The sequence below is a fragment of the Drosophila subpulchrella genome, chromosome X (assembly GCF_014743375.2).
Source record: "Drosophila subpulchrella strain 33 F10 #4 breed RU33 chromosome X, RU_Dsub_v1.1 Primary Assembly, whole genome shotgun sequence".
Taxonomy (NCBI): domain Eukaryota; kingdom Metazoa; phylum Arthropoda; class Insecta; order Diptera; family Drosophilidae; genus Drosophila; species Drosophila subpulchrella.
In genome coordinates, this window is record NC_050613.1 from 27,816,911 (window position 1) to 27,835,595 (window position 18,685).

Genomic DNA, 18,685 nt, shown 5'->3' on the forward strand with positions numbered 1-18,685 from the left:
TTTTAGACTCATTTTTAGGTGTTTTAAAAAATCACGTTTAAGTAAGAACTTTATAACTTAAGCATTAAAGCTTACAAAATAAATTAAACTAAAATTTGAAAATTAAAGTTTTGACCAAACTTTTGTCAGCCTTGAAAACCCACATAACACTCAAGTGTTTTCCCCTGTGTAATGTACACATACAAGTCTACGCAAATCAGATATTTTTATATTTTGCAATGTTTTTGTTTGTTTATTCGCGGACTCGGTTTATTAGCAATGTTTATCAAGAACGCCTAATCTCGGAACGGGGTGCGTCACTATCTAAACATTTGGCGTCTAAACACGAATACATTTGTTAGCAAACATTTGATCTACACACTCGACCGATTTCCCTTTCATGTTTGTTTTTAAATTTACACTATCTATCTGCGGTTACAAATGCAGTAATATTCGGGGGAATGTCATAGTCTAGTCATAGACTGGTAATAAAAAACAAGCAAATAAACAAACCGAATTAAGAGTCGTTTAAGCATTCGCGATTAACTGCGAAACTGTTACCGGCAAAGCTCTTTCCCAAGATTTACAATCGACACTTTTTACGAGTAGACTTTCTCAATAAAATGGGAATGCATCAGCAAAAAACAAACGCGGAAGGGTGAGATCATTTTCAGATGGGGTTATTCAAATTTCGAAGCTTAGGGAGTCAGTGAGCAAAGCTATGTTTATGTTCTTATCTTCCCAAAGCTCTGAATATCTAAAACTGCATGACTCGTTACACATCTAAACGGAAATTTACGCAAAATTCGAATGACAAATCTTAAAAATATACCAAAAATTAAAATAGTCTCATAACCATATAAGGTTTTACATGAACTTTTTGTCAAAATACTTAAAAAGTATATGAACACTTTAATGTCTAATGTGTATAACATGAATAAAACTGCCCAAAATATATAATTATCGATCGTACATCGGGTTCGGCTTAACTGAGTGGGTAATTGAGTTGATAACATGATAACTCAAGCACAGCGACTTGCAATAATTCTCTTGATTGAATGTGTTAATTTTTCGTGCTTTTTCCCTCTCGTTTTGGCCATCTTAAACCGAAATGTTGGCAATATTTTTGCCATCGGGAGGGAAGAGGGGTAAGAGGAGTCTGCCACGCTTTTAATCGCTGCAACAACAACTAATAAACTATGTTTAAATATAGCCCCGCAGATAACAACAACAAATTGCCAGAGGAAACTCTTCACTTCGCCGCTCCCCGCGTTTTGCCATTTACGCGCAAAATTAATCGAAGCCCATAAACAAAGACACCCCCACGGATCGGGGGGCTATATGTACACATATATATATATATATGTATATATATCTATCTATCTATATAGCGTGGGAATGGGTGGTCATGGCGGGCGGCTGACGTCGTCGCATGCAGATAAACAGACATTAATAATAGAAATATTTGGCCCTACGAGCACACAACTTGGGGCGGCATTCGCGGACGAGGGCGTGGCACAGGCAAACAGATTGCCGGCATTAGTATTCCAGGAGCTCTTTGGACGAACTACATAAGCACTGAGAGAAATAAATTAAATATTATGGCCATCTGTATTCTCTGTAGTTTATATATATTTAAGGGAATTCCCAAGAGCTGGCTGTTTAAAATTAAATTTTGGGTTTCCTTCAGTGTGGCTTTTGATCCTTGTACACCAGCACACATGTGCTTTGTTCCAAGGATCTGTTGTCCTGGCAACTCCAACTATGCATCCAAAGGGGGGCTTAGTTGTTGGCAAAGAAGCCAGAATGCGGAAAATTCAAGGGGAAATGAGGTAGCACCTGCTTCAATGATACATATTTTAGCTAATGATCAACAAGTCTCACCCTAATGATTGGTATAGAATATGTAAGTGAAATCTTTCTTGAATATATATACTTTAAGAACTTGTTTTTCTGACTTCGTGTTGTATACCACTCAATGCGTTGTATAACATTTTGCATATAAAGTAAGAGTTGATAAGATTGCGATTACTTATGCCAAGGTTCCTCGTTCCAAGGTTTCGGCATGAACGAACCTAGGATTGTAAAGTTTACCAAAGCTTTCCCTGGTATTCTAACTTTTTAACTTTTTAATGTCCAATAACTGCGTTCAAGTCGGGTTATCAGTCGCTCTAGAAGGCCCTTAAACTTCTTAGCCTGTCAAATGATTGGCGACAAGTCGCTGTTGGCAGCAGCAAACTCAATCGACATCCGGTTGTGCCAATTTTCGGTCTAAGCCAAGACTAACCAAAACCGAAGCCTAACCACTTGCCACCCACTCCAGCTGAGTGTTTGCTTCGTTTGTTCGCTTGCATTTCCTTCCGGCTGGCCCCCATTCGCCGGCAGTCGGCGGAAAAGTCTTGGGAAAATGGAAGGAAAATTCTGGGTGTGCTGGCAAAACCTCAAGTAAACAGGCAGCCAGCTAAACCATAGCCTAACCCAATACACTGTACCCTATGCCATGTAAAACCCCTTTCCCAACCACTCATCCAACACCATTTTCTTTTCCACAAATTGAATTCTCGCGCGCGCATTTTCATTTGGCACACTCGGTGTCGGTGTGTTTGTGTGTATTTGTTTGTTAATTTTCGCACAGGAAAATTGCATCAGCTGAGGGGTTTCCACGGGTTTTCCTCCCTTTTTTTTGCGCCAACCGCAACAGGAGAAATGCGCTGCAACTTTCCACGTGTGGCGACGGTGACTGCAGCGGGCAGGTTGGAAAATGGTGGGGAGGTGGGGGCGTGGCTCGGGAAATTGCGGGAAAATCCAGCAAATCGATAGACAATCAACTAATGATTGCGTGCTAAAAGTTTATAGTTGATAATAGGTTATTTATAGGTACAGCCCTCAAACGTTCTACTTTCCTCAGATCCCTAAAGGTATATCCTATCCCATCTTGGATCGAAGAAGATCATTGACTGCGGTCTGTGAGCGATTATTAGTCACTTTACTGATAGTACCACTTCTTATCGGCAGAGCCCAAGTATTTGGGGGGGTTGCATTCTAATTTATGAGCAAATTTTGCGTGTCTAATGCACTGCGACCTGCTGCACTTTGGCTGTGTGTGTGCACAATTAAATTTTCAATGTAATTTCACGCACAAATGCCTTCAATTGCCAGGCGGATGATGTTGCAATTTCCCCCTTCTGAAACCCCTCTGCATCTAAGGCCCTAATATACTCCTCTCCTATTCCAACTCCTTTAATCACAGCTCAGGTCGATATAGGAGCACTTGGGTATTTGATTTGATTTTCAGTGATTCGGTTAGGACAGTTTTCTGAAAGTATGCCTTATAATTTTATCTTTTTTAGTCGACTTGTAAGAAAAATATTTAAAGAAGATTTCAATGCCAAATGGGTCATGTATATTGTCTTAAGTGAGAAACATATAACTTACCGCCAACTAACTTCATTTGTAAATGAAAATTTGTAATTATGAGGGGTTAAAGCCCCCTAAGAGTATTTGAAAAGATTTGAAATGCTTAAATAATAGTTAAAAAATATTCGTATTAAGTAATATTCAATGACATTTGTTAAGTTCGTTTTGTTTGAAGTAAGAAATGTATAATATTCCATACTTGTTAAGGATATGATGCGTTAAGAACAAGGATTCTTGAGCCTATGTACAGATAGGAACCAAATTGAATACTTATCCAACTCAGTGCTATTATTGCGACCGCCATAGTGTATCCCATGAAGCGGCATAATCATCATAATCGCGTTGACACTACAAGCGAACGCCTGTGAGTGCGACAGAGACGGTGTGGCAGGGGGCGAAAGAGACGGCAGACAGCGAAACGCATCGGGTGCAAAAACACTTTCACAGCCACCCCGACCCCCCTTCGCCTGCTTTCTTTCTGCCGCCGCCTCTGCCGTCGCGCGATTAGCGATTGCTTATCAATTAACACAGTTGGCCAGCTATCAAAGTGGATGCCTCAAAGGCCCCGTCGATAAGGCGAAATAAGTCGACCGAACTTTGCGAAGCGGCTTAAGGCTTGCAAACCCCAATGGTAATGGAAATTGGGGGCGGGCCGGGTTGTAAGCCATATGGGGTTTCACCTTCACAGCGCTGTAATCATGGCTTAATGGTCGGTTATAATGATACGGCCACAGATATCTATGTGTATCGATGGAGCCACTTGGGCGGAATAAGCCGAAGGCAAAATTAAGTGGGCCAAACGATTGTTGTACATTGTTGCGATTGGGTTTTGAAAATAAATAATTATAATTGAATAATTATAGAATTGAAAAGATACGATACGCCTTTTGGTTTGAACAAAAACTCGAAAATACTCTTTCAGCATTTTTCAACCCTCAGGCTTTTTACCAACACTGCACATTTGGGATTTTGATTGGCGTGAATAAATTCATTTCCGAACGCGTTGCCGGAAAACAAAGAGCAACGGCCTTCGTATTATTTTGAAGCCACCCTCTGAACCCCCAACCACCCTCCGCCCATGGTCCATACCCCCCTTTTTGTGCTATGAACTGAGAGCATTGTAATGTGCGTTAATAAATTTGATTTTAGATTCTCTCTCGAGCCATCAACTTTAAAGTGTCGCTCAGCCAGCCACCCACTTCCCACTTTCCAAAAAACACCACCCACCACTCCAGGATCTCGTTTTTATCAGTTTAATGGGCGGGTCGTAATGCAATTTGTAGCCCCCCTCTCGAAAGCCTCTGTCTCTGCTGCTGTGTAAAGCAATTTTGATAAATTTATGTGGAATACGCTTTCATGATAAGCTAATTAAATTCAATCGCTGTAACCAACTTGCCCAAAAACCGAAATGCCACTCCCTTCCACTCCCTTCCTTTCCCCTGAACACTCCTTTTCCCCTCCGCCCCTGACCTTCTGCCTCCTGATTTTGGTTTGGTTAAAGCTCAGCGATTGTTTCCATATCGTTGGGTAAACTAAAGTGGGAAAATTAGCGACAAGCGAATGGTTTTGGCCGATGAGAAAATCAAAAGAGAAGCGGGGAATTGTGAAGAAGGTTAAGTTGTGAAATTAAGACTTTTGCCTTTCTATCAACTTTATAATTCCTGCATCTTAAACCCCTATAACGCAAATCCAATAATATTCGCCATTCAATTACTGCACTCTTTTCGTTATAGACGTTAAGCCAGTTTTTTACAAGGTAATACATACATATAAGCTTAGAGTAAGACTTTTGGGAAAATTAATTTTTTGAGCTATTTTCGCATTTTTCATCAATTTTTGCAAAATTGGTCAAAAATTAAAGTTTCCAGGTTTTAATGCCAATCGATTGGAAATTAAATTACGAGCCCAACGAGGTATGGCATTCCCTCTTCCGACCTTAATTCGCAAGATGATTGCCAAAATACCTTGTTTTTTGGTTAAGAAATAGGTAGTAGGATTTCAGACAATAACACCCATATTTTTGTTGGTTTTTTAATCGTAACTTGGTAACAACGAGGCGCACATCCGAAAGACCGACTGTTTTGATCAGCTAACAGCCTGGGCTAACGATTTCCGTCATTTTTGGAAAAATTTATTTTTTGAGCCATTTTTGCAAATTTCATAAGGGGTTACATCATCTATTTTTGCGAAAATTGGTCAAAAATTAAAGTTTCCAGGTTTTAATGCCAATCGATTGGAAATTAAATTACGAGCTCAACGAGGTATGGCATTCCCTCTTCCGACCTTAATTCGCAAGATGATTGCCAAACTACCTTGTTTTTTGGTTAAAAAATAGGTAGTAGGATTTCAAACAAAAACACCCATATGTTTGTCGGTTTTTCAATCGTAACTTGGTTAAAACGAGGCGCACAGCTGAAAGACCGACTGTCTTGAGCAGCTAACAACCTAGGCTAACGATCCCCATAAATTTTGGGAAAATTAATTTTTTGAGCAATTTTCGCATTTTTCATAAGGGGTTACATCATCTATTTTTGCGAAAATTGGTCAAAAATTAAAGTTTCCAGGTGCTAATGCCAATCGATTGAAAATTAAATTACGAGCTCAACGAGGTATGGCATTCCTTATTCCGACCTTAATTCGCAAGATAATTGCCAAAATACCTATTTATTGGTTGAAAAATAGGTAGTAGAATTTCAGACAAAAACACCCATATTTTTGTCGGTTTTTAATCGTAACTTGGTCAAAACGAGGCGCACAGCTGAAAGACCGACTGTCTTGAGCAGCTACCAACATGGGCTAATGATTTCCATCACTTTTGGGAAAATTTATTTTTTGGCCAATTTTCGCAATTTTTGGGCAATAGATACATAGATACATAGATACATAGATACATAGATACATAGATACATAGATACATAGATACATAGATACATAGATACATAGATACATAGATACATAGATACATAGATACATAGATACATAGATACATAGATACATAGATACATAGATACATAGATACATAGATACATAGATACATAGATACATAGATACATAGTGACATAGATACATAGATACATAGATACATAGATACATTATTATTGTACATATGTATCTATGTATCTATTTATCTATGAATATGTGTATATATGTATCTATATATCTTAGTATCTATGTATCTATGTATCTATGTATCTATGTATCTATGTATCTATGTATCTATGTATCTATGTATCTATGTATCTATGTATCTATGTATCTATGTATCTATGTATCTATGTATCTATGTATCTATGTATCTATGTATCTATGTATCTATGTATCTATGTATCTATGTATCTATGTATCTATGTATCTATGTATCTATGTATCTATGTATCTATGTATCTATGTACCTATGTATCTATGTATCTATGTATCTATGTATCTATGTATCTATGTATCTATGTATCTATGTATCTATGTATCTATGTATCTATGTATCTATGTATCTATGTATCTATGTATCTATGTATCTATGTATCTATGTATCTATGTATCCATGTATCTATGTATCTATGTATCTATGTATCTATGTATCTATGTATCTATGTATCTATGTATCTATGTATCTATGTATCTATGTATCTATGTATCTATGTATCTATGTATCTATGTATCTATGTATCTATGTATCTATGTATCTATGTATCTATGTATCTATGTATCTATGTATCTATGTATCTATGTATCTATGTATCTATGTATCTATGTATCTATGTATCTATGTATCTATGTATCTATGTATCTATGTATCTATGTATCTATGTATCTATGTATCTATGTATCTATGTATCTATGTATCTATGTATCTATGTATCTATGTATCTATGTATCTATGTATCTATGTATCTATGTATCTATGTATCTATGTATCTATGTATCCATGTATCTATGTATCTATGTATCTATGTATCTATGTATCTATGTATCTATGTATCTATGTATCTATGTATCTATGTATCTATGTATCTATGTATCTATGTATCTATGTATCTATGTATCTATGTATCTATGTATCTATGTATCTATGTATCTATGTATCTATGTATCTATGTATCTATGTATCTATGTATCTATGTATCTATGTATCTATGTATCTATGTATCTATGTATCTATGTATCTATGTATCTATGTATCTATGTATCTATGTATCTATGTATCTATGTATCTATGTATCTATGTATCTATATATCTATGTATCTATATATCTATGTATCTATGTATCTATGTATCTATGTATCTATATATCCATGTATCTATATATTTATGTATCTATGTATCTATGTATCTATGTATCTATGTATCTATGTATCTATGTATCTATGTATCTATGTATCTATGTATCTATGTATCTATGTATCTATGTATCTATGTTTCTATGTATCTATGTATCTATGTATCTATGTATCTATGTATCTATGTATCTATGTATCTATGTATCTATGTATCAATGCATCTATGTATCTACGAATTTATGAATATGTGTATCTATATATCCATCTACCTATCTATCTATCTATCTACCTTTCTATCTATCTATCTATCCATGTATCTATCTATCTATCCATGTATCTATCTATCTTTCTATCTATCTATCTATCTATCTATCTATCTATCTATCTATCTATCTATCTATCTATCTATCTATCTATCTATCTATCTATCTATCTTTCTATCTATCTATCTATATAACTATCTATCTATCTACCTATCTATCCATCTACCTATCTATCTATCTACCAATCTATCTATCTATCTACATATCTATCTAACTATCTATCTATCTATCTATCTATCTACATAGACACATAGATACATAGATACATAGATACATACATAGATTCAAAAATAGGTAGAAAGATAATCTCATAGATTAATAGTTTTTAGACATTTTCCTTATACCCTAAACATTTTGAAATGCTTGAAACTTTTGTAAAATACTTATATTCATTTCAAATGTTAAGTGATTATGTGAAAATACTTCACTTGACACATTTTATTTTTAAAATCTATGGGTCTATTTTTTAAGTGTTAAGCATGCCGAAAACATTTTAAGATCTGTTTAAAGTATATTTTGACTTCAATTATTTTTTGAAATAAGACAGAAAGTGACGGTATCTTGACAAAGACGATTGGTTAAATATAATGTAATTTATTTATTTAATGCTTGAAGTTCTTATAAGTTATACTTACAATATTTTTCGTGAGTTTCAGGACTCACAACTGTCATCCCAATTGGGTTTCCCTGGATTTCTATCGCTTTTGGGGAATTTTTGAATTTTTCATAAAATTGATCACAAAATATATTTTCCGAAAAGTGAAGGGGGGTCGTTTGCCTTGGTTGTAAGCTGCTCAAAACAGTCACACTTTTGGATTAAAAACAGTGTTGTAGTACGTACTCTCCGACCGTGGTAACACTAATAGAATCATAAATTCCCAGGCCATCAAAAATGCGTGTTTAAAATCAGTTTAAAGCACTTCCAATTAGCGCTGGCCAACTAAACCAGCCCAGTGTCCCTGTCACGATATGTAGTGGAATGCGACATGATTGCGCAGATACTATTTGCCTGCAATCCCATTTCGGAGCTACAGGAAAATCCGTTGACGATTTGGACAAACATTGTGTAAATTTTGTGGAAAAACATGCGCCATTAACATAATTATAATTAGGCCCGACAAGCGAATTAAATTCAATTTTCATTATTTTTAATGAAGAACGCGCATGGAAAAAAGCGGAAAAGCGCCAGTGGCTGGGGGTTCGGTAGTGGAAAAAACACGACCACATCAACATATTTATCGCATTTGGCCAGCTCCGTGTCTTGTTGCATATGTTTGGGCGTTCATGCGAGAGCCCGATTTGCATATTAAACGCCGAACACAAGGATAACGATAATAAATCGAACCTAATGGCAGTCGGGGACAGGCGGTCACATTCAGTGAAGCCTCCCTCTGTTATCGCAGCATGGGTTTTTAAAGAGATCTCTCGTCTGGCATCGAAAATTTCACAGAAATCATTGGGATTTCGAAGCATCCCAAGGGTTCGATTTAAGACTTTCTATATACCTTATATTTTCAACATTTATTTCCATTTATATTATAGTTTACTTTAAGCTTGTGCGAATTTTTACACTGACTTGCATTCGATTTCATTTCCCAGCATCCATAAATCAGTTGGCGATTTGTTTGCATCTCAGAGTGTCGTCGATTGCAAATATGCCGATCATCCCATCAATATTTGCCGGCACTTCATCAGTGGGTAAAGGCCAAAAATCTAGTTATGCACACCATGTGGTAACTTTAAAGTCTAGTGAAAATATTTGGCGTCATTGCAGAATGTGATTCACGTCTGGCGTGAAAAATCATAAAAATAAACATGTTTTATGCTAACGAGTGCAATGCCAGCAAGGGATAGAAAGTTGGCAAATGAGTTTTTGGGAAATATTTATCATCTGTCCCAAGCGAGATGGTCTTTCCATTGGAAAGACAGCTCTCCGCATTTCGGAGGCGATGTTTTAGCGCTTAATTAAGCAGATGTGCATACGCAATAGCGAGTGGTTTTGATTCGGATTCGCCTTCTTTCACTTTGACCCACGCGGAGATTTGCATAATTCGGCCATCTGAAGTGTCTTGCCAATTTGGTGCACGAAAGTGTGGTGCTCAGTGCGAAAAAAAGAGAATCGCAAATCGCGAATCGCGAAAACCGGTTGGTGGTAAAATAAAAACACGTTGAAACAACTGTTGAGGTGTTTTCCGCCCAGGGCAGCCAGCTGTTTGGAAACAGCGTTGACTAGCCAAATGCTTTATGGGAAGTATTAACATATTTGTTAAGAGTCCAAAGCAGCACTGAAAACATTTACTCATTACATTCTGCTTACCTTGAAATATTATTTAAATAAAACAGCACTGCAGTGCTGCCTAAACTGTCTTTAACTTTTTAATGCATTCTGAATTATTATCTTTGTTAAAATCAGATTATTTCGAAATTATTTGTTTTTGACAACACTTCTTGAAAAAAGAGTTATCTACTTTCTTTCAATGACAAACAGCATAAAATATTTGTGTATTTTTAGGATTGCTTATAGCTTTTCTCTGTAACCTACAGTTTTTATTTTGTCACCACTGGCCTTTGGAGCCACCTGATTAATTGCCTCGGCTGATTAAGACTCTCGGAAAAATCGGTGCATTAGTAATATCGCTTGGGTCAGCGAATGTCACGTTTGAATTGGATTTGGATTTGGGAATGGGAAGTTGATGGCCAGCATTTCTCTTCGTGGTGACCCACATTTCAACCGTATATATAGTAGCCGCAGGGCATAGTGTTATCATCAGTTTACGAGCTCAGCTCCCCAATCCCACTTCGTTTATCAAGTGCCAGTTCAACCTAAGCGGAACCGACAACAAAATGAAGGTAAGTCCCCAGCACCCATATAATCTGCATGGATACCATAGATCAGATACTCAACTTTGATCCTTGATCTTTGGTTTAGGTTTTCATCTGCCTGATTGCCTGCGTCAGCCTGGCCCAATCCGGATTCATCGGAGGTGGCGGTAGCGGTGGCTGGTCCTCTGGAGGATCTAGCGGTTGGTCTTCCAGCAGTCCGCCCACCATCGTCAAGGTCATCAGCGAGGAGGCGCCGGCCCCCGGTTGGTCTGGTGGCTGGTCCGGTGGTCACGGCCATGGCGCCGAGGAGCTGAAGATCATCAAGGTGATCAGCGAGGGCGGTCACTCCCACGGTCACGACCACGGACATGATCACGGCCACAGTCATGGCTCGGAGGTCAAGATCATCAAGGTCATCCAGGAGGAGGACCATCATGGCCATGGCCATGGTCACGGATACGACTACTCCAGCGGCGGAGGTCACCACGGAGGTCACCAGGCCGAGGAGGTCAAGATCATCAAGCTGATCAGCTCCGGAGTCGCCGATGGCGGATGGTCTGCCGGCGGATCCGGCGGCGGTTGGTCCTCCGGCGGTGGCTGGTCTTCCGGCGGCTGGAACTAAGATCCCAGAGCCCAGAGCCCAGATCCCAGGAAACTGATCCCTAGCAATCCAGTGCGTTGATGTCAACTCTTTTGTTCCTGTTGTTCGAGTTGGTCGGCGATATTGGCTCCTTTGATGCTACGAAGTTATGTTTAAGATAGAGCACGCTTTTTGTGCGTGCGCTTAGGAACCATTTTTTTTGTTAATTGTTTATGAAATGTATAGAAAAAAAAACAGAAACCACTGTCTTATTCTTTGGTATCGCTTGGGAAGCCCAATAAGTGATTATTCATGTTCGGGGGTTTTTCAGAGCATCTTTGTTGGCCGGTTCCGCCTTTCACTTAACCCATTTGGCGACACTTTTTGATTTGCAATTGCATAATATATTTAAAACCAGTTTTTCATATCACTTTTGAAGTAAGCTTTTTAATTTCTTGTCAAATTTTTGACAATCAAATTGTTAATTTGCAATCACTTCATGATTGGCACTTCAAATATTTTTCTGGTACTCTCTATAGGTGATATTTTTGGTAAACAAAATATATTTTTTAATATGCCAAAATCTTTAACCATTTGTGTACCCCCGGTTCGAAATGGGTTAAGCTCAAGGTTAAATCGTATTAAGCAGCAGCTTAGTAATGAAAATGAAACCATTACCGTGTGGTAATTATGTCCATTCTCGCCATGCTGTGAGATAAGTAATTCCCCCACCAAGAGGTATAATTGCGGATGCCTCTCGGATTTGTTGTGAATTTCCATCATTATATTTATTGTATTTGATGGTGCCGAAAACGTATTTAAATCTTCGGTTCTTCGTGTTTTGTTTTTATTTTCAAATTCGTGAGGTCCGACTTTTTTGTTCAGCATACATATTTTATGACTTAATTAATGGATACTCGGATGATGGGGTAACTAATTAAGATTGCATGTATAATAATCCCATGCATATTTACCATCGCTTCCAATTCGATCTACAATCGATTTCCCAGCCCATAGATATTTTTCAAATGTCAAATGCAACTGACTATAATGACTACTGAATTGTTACGTAAATTTGTTTCTAGACTACGGATAATATGATGTTGTTATTCCACTGTGAATACGACTTAAAAAAATTTTATTGGACCTCATAAAACACTTCGGACACCGTTAAATAATAATACAACTCGAAGCCTGACAAAATCATAGTTTAATGTGGACAACCAAAAAAAATGATCGTTAAATGTTTTTAATAATACACTTTATTTTTAAATTATTTTTACTTATTTTTCAGAAGTCAGCCTTGGTCTTAAAAATGTTCTCTAGTACAGTATCTGGCTTGCTAATATAGGAAATTGCCAATAAATTACATTAATCATTAACAAATAATCATCCATCAAATGGAGTGTTTTAATTGTAGCTCGTTTTTAACACTGTATCTTTTACAAGTGCAAATTTAAGATACTAATTTTGCTAAGCGAAATATTCTTGATAATCCAGCCACAAATTCGGCCATTATATCGTGAGGCCGCCGGCCATTTAGTCGAGCATGGAAAATCACCGACAATCAGCGGGAAATGTATGGCTCATCTATCAGATCGAGAAGTGAAGGTTGGCTCTGTCCAGCTCGGCCAACGAGTATCGGAATCGAGTTAGCGGGTCGGACAATTAATAAACATTCTGTTTGACCCATCGCCACTGCGGGCCAAGAGTTAATGGAGCCCCGATCGCGTTGGCCGAATCAATCAAGATCGAAATTGTGTTGGGAGCAGAGATGGCGAAGGTACCTGCAAAAATACAAGATATTGTACGAAAAAGTACAGCAGTTTGCGGTACATCTTGGCATACTCTCTTAAGATATAGAGAAATTAATGTTGGTATACTGATAAAGTCGAATGCTTGTCATAAATTCATAATTAATTTTAATCTTCCTCGAAATATTACTTAAGAACCGCAAAAAATGAATGTTAAATAAAATGGCACATAAAACGACATCTACCTATAATTTTAATTTATTTTTGGAGTTCAGCACCCTCAATAAGTACCTAGTTTTAAAGACTTGGGTACTCTACCCATGCAATATCCACCACTAGTTGGAGCAATCACCACCAGTTTATTGGACCAGGCTGCGGGCAGCTTTTGTTTATTATTTTTGCAACTTTGTGTCGATTTGGATAAATTGCATAACCTGCTATCAAATGGTCTCACCCGGGCAAATGCAGTGTCTCTATAGGGAAGGCTTTCCACTGCAAGTTGGCCTGGATTGCAACACAGACCGGGACATAAATTAGCTGGAGGCCCTGAGCCGCGGGTGGAGATCGCATGGTATGGTATGGTACGGTTTTGCATGGTGTGGTGTGAGATGGTCGGGGTTATAGGGATGGGGTGGGGTCAGGGCCGTTGCCCTCATGCAGACAGCTGGACATCGGCGATGATGGTGATGGTAATGGTAATGACGATGCCGCAACTCAAACGGACCATCGCGTGGACCGGCAATTAGTGTGTCATACACGAGCAGACTCCACACAGTGTTACCATTTCCATGGGCTTTGGGGATGCAATAAGGAAATGCCAAAATCAAGTCTACATTTAAATTCTTAGCCTTATTATCTTTAATAAATATTTATATTATCAAAAGTCATGAACTTGGGAAGTAACGTAACTTGTATGGTCATGCCAACCTAGAAAAATGAGGTCAATGCATATATTAAATCTAAACATATGTACAATGTACATATACAGAGTTAGAACCTTGATAGCCATGACCTTTTTAAATAAATAAATCCAATGGCTTTTTTAAATAATTCCAATCAGTTGCTGGAAATTTAAGCAAGTGTCATATGGCCATAGGTTATCAAGAACCGTCTTAACAAATACATACTAAATAAATTTAATAATTAAGAGTCTGTTAATATTTAATATTTATTGAAGTTATATTTGCATAATTAATATCTCTTTGTAACTCTTTCGCCTGGATTGGATTGGTCTAGACCCACTGTGTGCCGCGCCAGTTGGGGCAGGGCAGGGTTAAGTGAGCCAAGCTGGTTACCGAGCATCCAAGCATCCAAGCATCTGAGCATCCGAGCCAGCGGGCCATAAAAGCGGCGGCCAAAACACTGCAGACCACAGTCGAAGATCGCCCTTCCAGCCCGACACAGTCGCAGTTCCTCTCGAAGAAATCAATCTCAATCTCCATCTCCAAACACCAGACACCTCGACATGAAGGTGCGCCAAGTTGTGGCTTTAAATATCGCGGATTAACACTGTCGTAGAAAGCGAAACCCTATTTTTTTTGTGATCCCTTTTTTTCTGTTGTGTGTGCCTTTGTGAAGATTGAACTACCCATTAACGCGCTCCCTGCCAATCTCTTGCAGGTTTTCGTCTGCTTACTGGCGGCTTGCAGCATGGCCCAGGCGGGATTCCTGGGCGGCGGCGGCGGTGGAGGCAGTGCCCTTAGCTCCGGCTGGTCCTCCGGCGGCGGAGGAGGAGGATATGGTGGTGGCTACAGCGGTGGCCATGGAGGCGGTGGTGGCTACAGCGGCGGTGGTGGCTACGGAGGTGGCTACAGTGGCGGCCACGGAGGCGGCGGTGGCACCGTTAAGATCATCAAAGTGATCACCGATTCCGGAGCAGGCGGTGGCTACGGAGGCGGTGGCTACAGTGGTGGCCATGGAGGCGGCTGGGCAGGTGGCTCCTCAGGTGGCTACAGCGGAGGCCACGGCGGTGGCTGGTCCTCGGGAGGCGGCTACAGCGGCGGTGGTGGCGGCGGACATGGAGGTGGTGGCTATGGAAGCAGCGGCAACGTTAAGATCATCAAGGTCATCACCGACTCCGGCTCGAGCGGCGGCTATGGCGGGGGCTACGGCGGTGGCCACTCCTCCGGCGGCTACTCCTCGGGAGGCGCCTCCAGCTACTCCTCCGGCGGCTGGGCTCCTCAGGGCGGCTGGGCCCAGAGTAGTTGGTAAACGCACTTCGCTGACTAAAACTTACTATTTTGTTACTGTTTCTTACTGACCTTAATTGTTAATACTTCCCAGCATTAACGAATAAAACAGGGCGATAAAGTTGAGCCATTCCATCACTAAACTAGAAGGTAATTCAATTTATTTTCAAATTTAATGGGCTTAAAAAATAGTGTGTTCCTTGAGAACCAACAAAATGCCAAAAAAGATACTGAGGCATCGTTAACATTCAGCTTTGGATGGTGTGTTAATTGTGTTGTTTCAGCTTAATCTTCAATGGTCTGACCTTTTCATAGTAAAGCTACTTTAAAATTACTAACGAATGTGTATTTTGTTGTGGCAAGAGAAACTATTTAATTGCTTAAATTGACCAATGGATTTTTTTGTGTGTAGCTAAAATAATGTTTATTACCGACCAACAACTGAAGAAATTAAAGAGTCTACTAAACGCGTACTATGAATTTACAAAACTCAGAATGATCTATTAACCAGGGGTTACTGCTTCACCAGAAGACTTCGGATGTCGTCCCGCTCAGCTGCATCCGCGTAGCTCTGACCCTCGGGCGTCCGCTCCGAACGACTGGCGCCCACCTGGAGCAGGAAATCGACGCAACCCGAGTGGCCCTCCCAGATGGCCGCCAGGAGCGGGGTGATCCCGTACTTGTCCTTCCGGTCCACCTCCGCCCCGATCCGCACGAAGAACTTGAGCAGCTTCAGCTGACCGAAGTCGGCGGCATAGTGCAGGGGGCACCGGACGCCCATCAGATCGTTCACATCATGAGATCCGGCCAGGAAAAACCGCTCCACCTCTTCATACTCCCCGTTCTTAATTCTCCAGATGATGTCATCGATGCTGCCACCGTCGCCCATCTTCAATTGCCTTACTTTTTGCGTTTTCAATGGAATGTGATTCAGTCAAGTTATGTGATTTGAGTAGGTGGTCTAGTTAGATAACAAGTTGAACTTTTACTGACTATGCTGCTTAGATCCTTAAAAATCTCTCACTTTCTTTTTTAAAGTTGGTAGCTATTCAAAACTGTTAGCCAACACTCCCTATGAATCTGTCATAGAAATTTCTCTACCTCGCCGCTGCCATAAAGTTGTCCTCCATTTTATTTATCGATGGTAACCCACAAAATTTGACAGTTGTCAGGTGCTGCTGTTGTTGGCAATGTTTTATTTCATGTATATGTTTTTGGTTTTTTTAGTTTTTGGTTTTTTGTGTTGTGTTAACCCTTCGTTAACCCCATACGCATGTCGGGCCATATGTCCCCGTCCTTCGCCCGTGTGTACATATAGTACATATAGCCCGCCACCGCCCCCCAAAAACCAACGGCTTCCTACGCGCCAGACGCAATTTGTATGCAAATTTCCATGAGAATCTCAACACATGCAATAACAACAACACAAAGGACACAGCAGCAGCAGCAGCAGTGGCAACAAAAAATTGACTGAGCATGAATGCAGAGCGGGAGGGGTTTTGGCAACCAATTGGTTACAAATACATAATAAGAAATGGACAAATATAAAATGGGGGAGGGGGTGGAAGCATGGGGAAAATTTCCATTGCCAAAGTGAAATGTTAAAAGTGTCCAACAAGTAGAAATCTCGAGGAGCGAGTTTCAATGGGTTAGCTGCTTAGCTATAGACTTTGAGAAGCGCGTAGAAGGGCGCGTTTTAACCAAAGGCTTAAAGTTTAAAATAAGATGACAAGCCCCTTAACTGATATCTATTTTCAAACAGAATAAAACTGCGAGAGGCGCCCAACAACTAGGTTTTAATAAAATATTCATTTCTTGTCAGCAAGTAGAGATATTGAGAAGCGCATAGAACGGCTATTTAAACCAAAGGTTAGCTGAGAGCCAAATTAGCCCGCCAAACTTGGGCGTGGCTGCCACACATACACACTCTAAGGCTCAGTATAATAATAGTCAAGTAGCGGGTGCCGGAAATAAAAATAAAAATAAAATTAACTTCAATTGTTCTGCTGCTCGCACTTAGATAGTGTGGTATTCGGATTCGGTAGCTGGAATGGGTTTTGTGGGGTGTTGGTACAGGGGAAGGCGGCAGAGGGTTTACCGAAGCCACTTTCTATGCAAATTTTTATGTGTTAAATGCATTTTGTTGGATTTAACATTCTCGCTGATTTTTTGGTTTACATTTTTGCATATAAATGAGGGCAAACTTTGCTTTGCCCGGGCTAGAGGCAGCCCAGAAAAGGGGCGTGGCCCACACACACACACACACTTGCACACACAGAGACACACAAATTAGAGGATTAAGTAGCTTGAGTCCTGCCGCCTTTCCTCCTTGCCACTTGCCACATTCCACTTTCTCCTTTCTCTTGGCTCCGTTGTCTCAGAAGAAACAGGAGCAGAAGCCGAAGCAACAGCAGCGGCGAGACAATTACGCTAATTCGCCTGAAATTGTTTTGCATTTTCCAGGCCCACCCACAATCCACCGCCCACTTTCCACCCACTTTTCCTGGCAATGACAATGACTATGACTGCACCACCCACATATACACATGGGTGAGAAGAAGAATCTTTTCATCGCTTGTTTAAACAGTTAAATTTGATTGCGCTGTAAATAAGAAAGAGAAAGAAAACTATGGGCGGAAAACCCTTATTATATCCGCACCGAAGGAAGTTTACTTAATTGTGCAACAATTTCCCTTTTCTCGCCACCCATAAATCGCCACGTTCTGCTCGGTCTAATTAAAAGATAAGAATACACATCAAAGAATGGTAAAATAGGATTCAAGCCCCAACAATGGATTGACAAATAGGCCTTTACTTGGTTTACATTATTACGGGATCAACCTACATTCGATGGGAAAACCAAAATATACTTAAATATTTACTTTGATCACGGCAATCACATCAAATTTAAACATTATAGCTGGTTTGCATGAACATTTCTCTACAATAAACAGGGGTTCTATTAAAATCACTCATTTTCTCAACAAACTATTAAAGCATCTGAAAAAATGAAAAACATATAAATAAAACAGAGAAATGAATGGGAAAATAGGAAAAACAATTCACTCGCCTAGAACAAATTTCCCTGAAATTGTGCACATTTCCGCGTTGGCATTTTCCCCACTTTTGACTTTTCCCATAAATAAACATCACAATTATCATAGGTAAACAACAAAATAAATACGGGAAAAACAGGAAAAACAACAAAAAATAAACAAAAAAAAAAATAAGGAAGAAGAGCAGCAATTCAATTTCCATAGCTTTTCGCGGTCCGACTGTTTACATTTTCAGTTTTCCGTTTCGAGTTTTCAGTTTTCAGTTTTCCATTTTACGAGAGGGGCGGTG

At 39.5% G+C, this 18,685-nt stretch overlaps 3 protein-coding genes across 3 annotated transcripts; 2 read left to right on the forward strand and 1 right to left on the reverse strand.

The window, feature by feature from the left end:
• The first annotated feature begins 10,772 nt into the window (after positions 1 to 10,772).
• Positions 10,773 to 11,638, forward strand: LOC119557101 (holotricin-3). The gene is made up of 2 exons (XM_037869678.1): positions 10,773 to 10,844; positions 10,924 to 11,638. Exons 1-2 carry the CDS (start codon positions 10,839 to 10,841, stop codon positions 11,437 to 11,439), a joined length of 522 nt encoding a protein of 173 aa, XP_037725606.1. The 5' UTR covers positions 10,773 to 10,838; the 3' UTR covers positions 11,440 to 11,638.
• A 449-nt stretch (positions 11,639 to 12,087) lies between these two features.
• On the forward strand, positions 12,088 to 15,371 carry LOC119555974 (glycine-rich protein 5). The gene is made up of 3 exons (XM_037867701.1): positions 12,088 to 12,107; positions 14,520 to 14,622; positions 14,772 to 15,371. The coding sequence occupies exons 1-3, from the start codon at positions 12,088 to 12,090 to the stop codon at positions 15,360 to 15,362; spliced, it is 714 nt and encodes a 237-aa protein (XP_037723629.1). The 3' UTR covers positions 15,363 to 15,371.
• A 384-nt stretch (positions 15,372 to 15,755) lies between these two features.
• LOC119557605 (myotrophin) lies at positions 15,756 to 16,291 on the reverse strand. The gene has a single exon (XM_037870408.1). The coding sequence runs from the start codon at positions 16,227 to 16,229 to the stop codon at positions 15,855 to 15,857; it is 375 nt and encodes a 124-aa protein (XP_037726336.1). The 5' UTR covers positions 16,230 to 16,291; the 3' UTR covers positions 15,756 to 15,854.
• Positions 16,292 to 18,685: the final 2,394 nt, after the last annotated feature.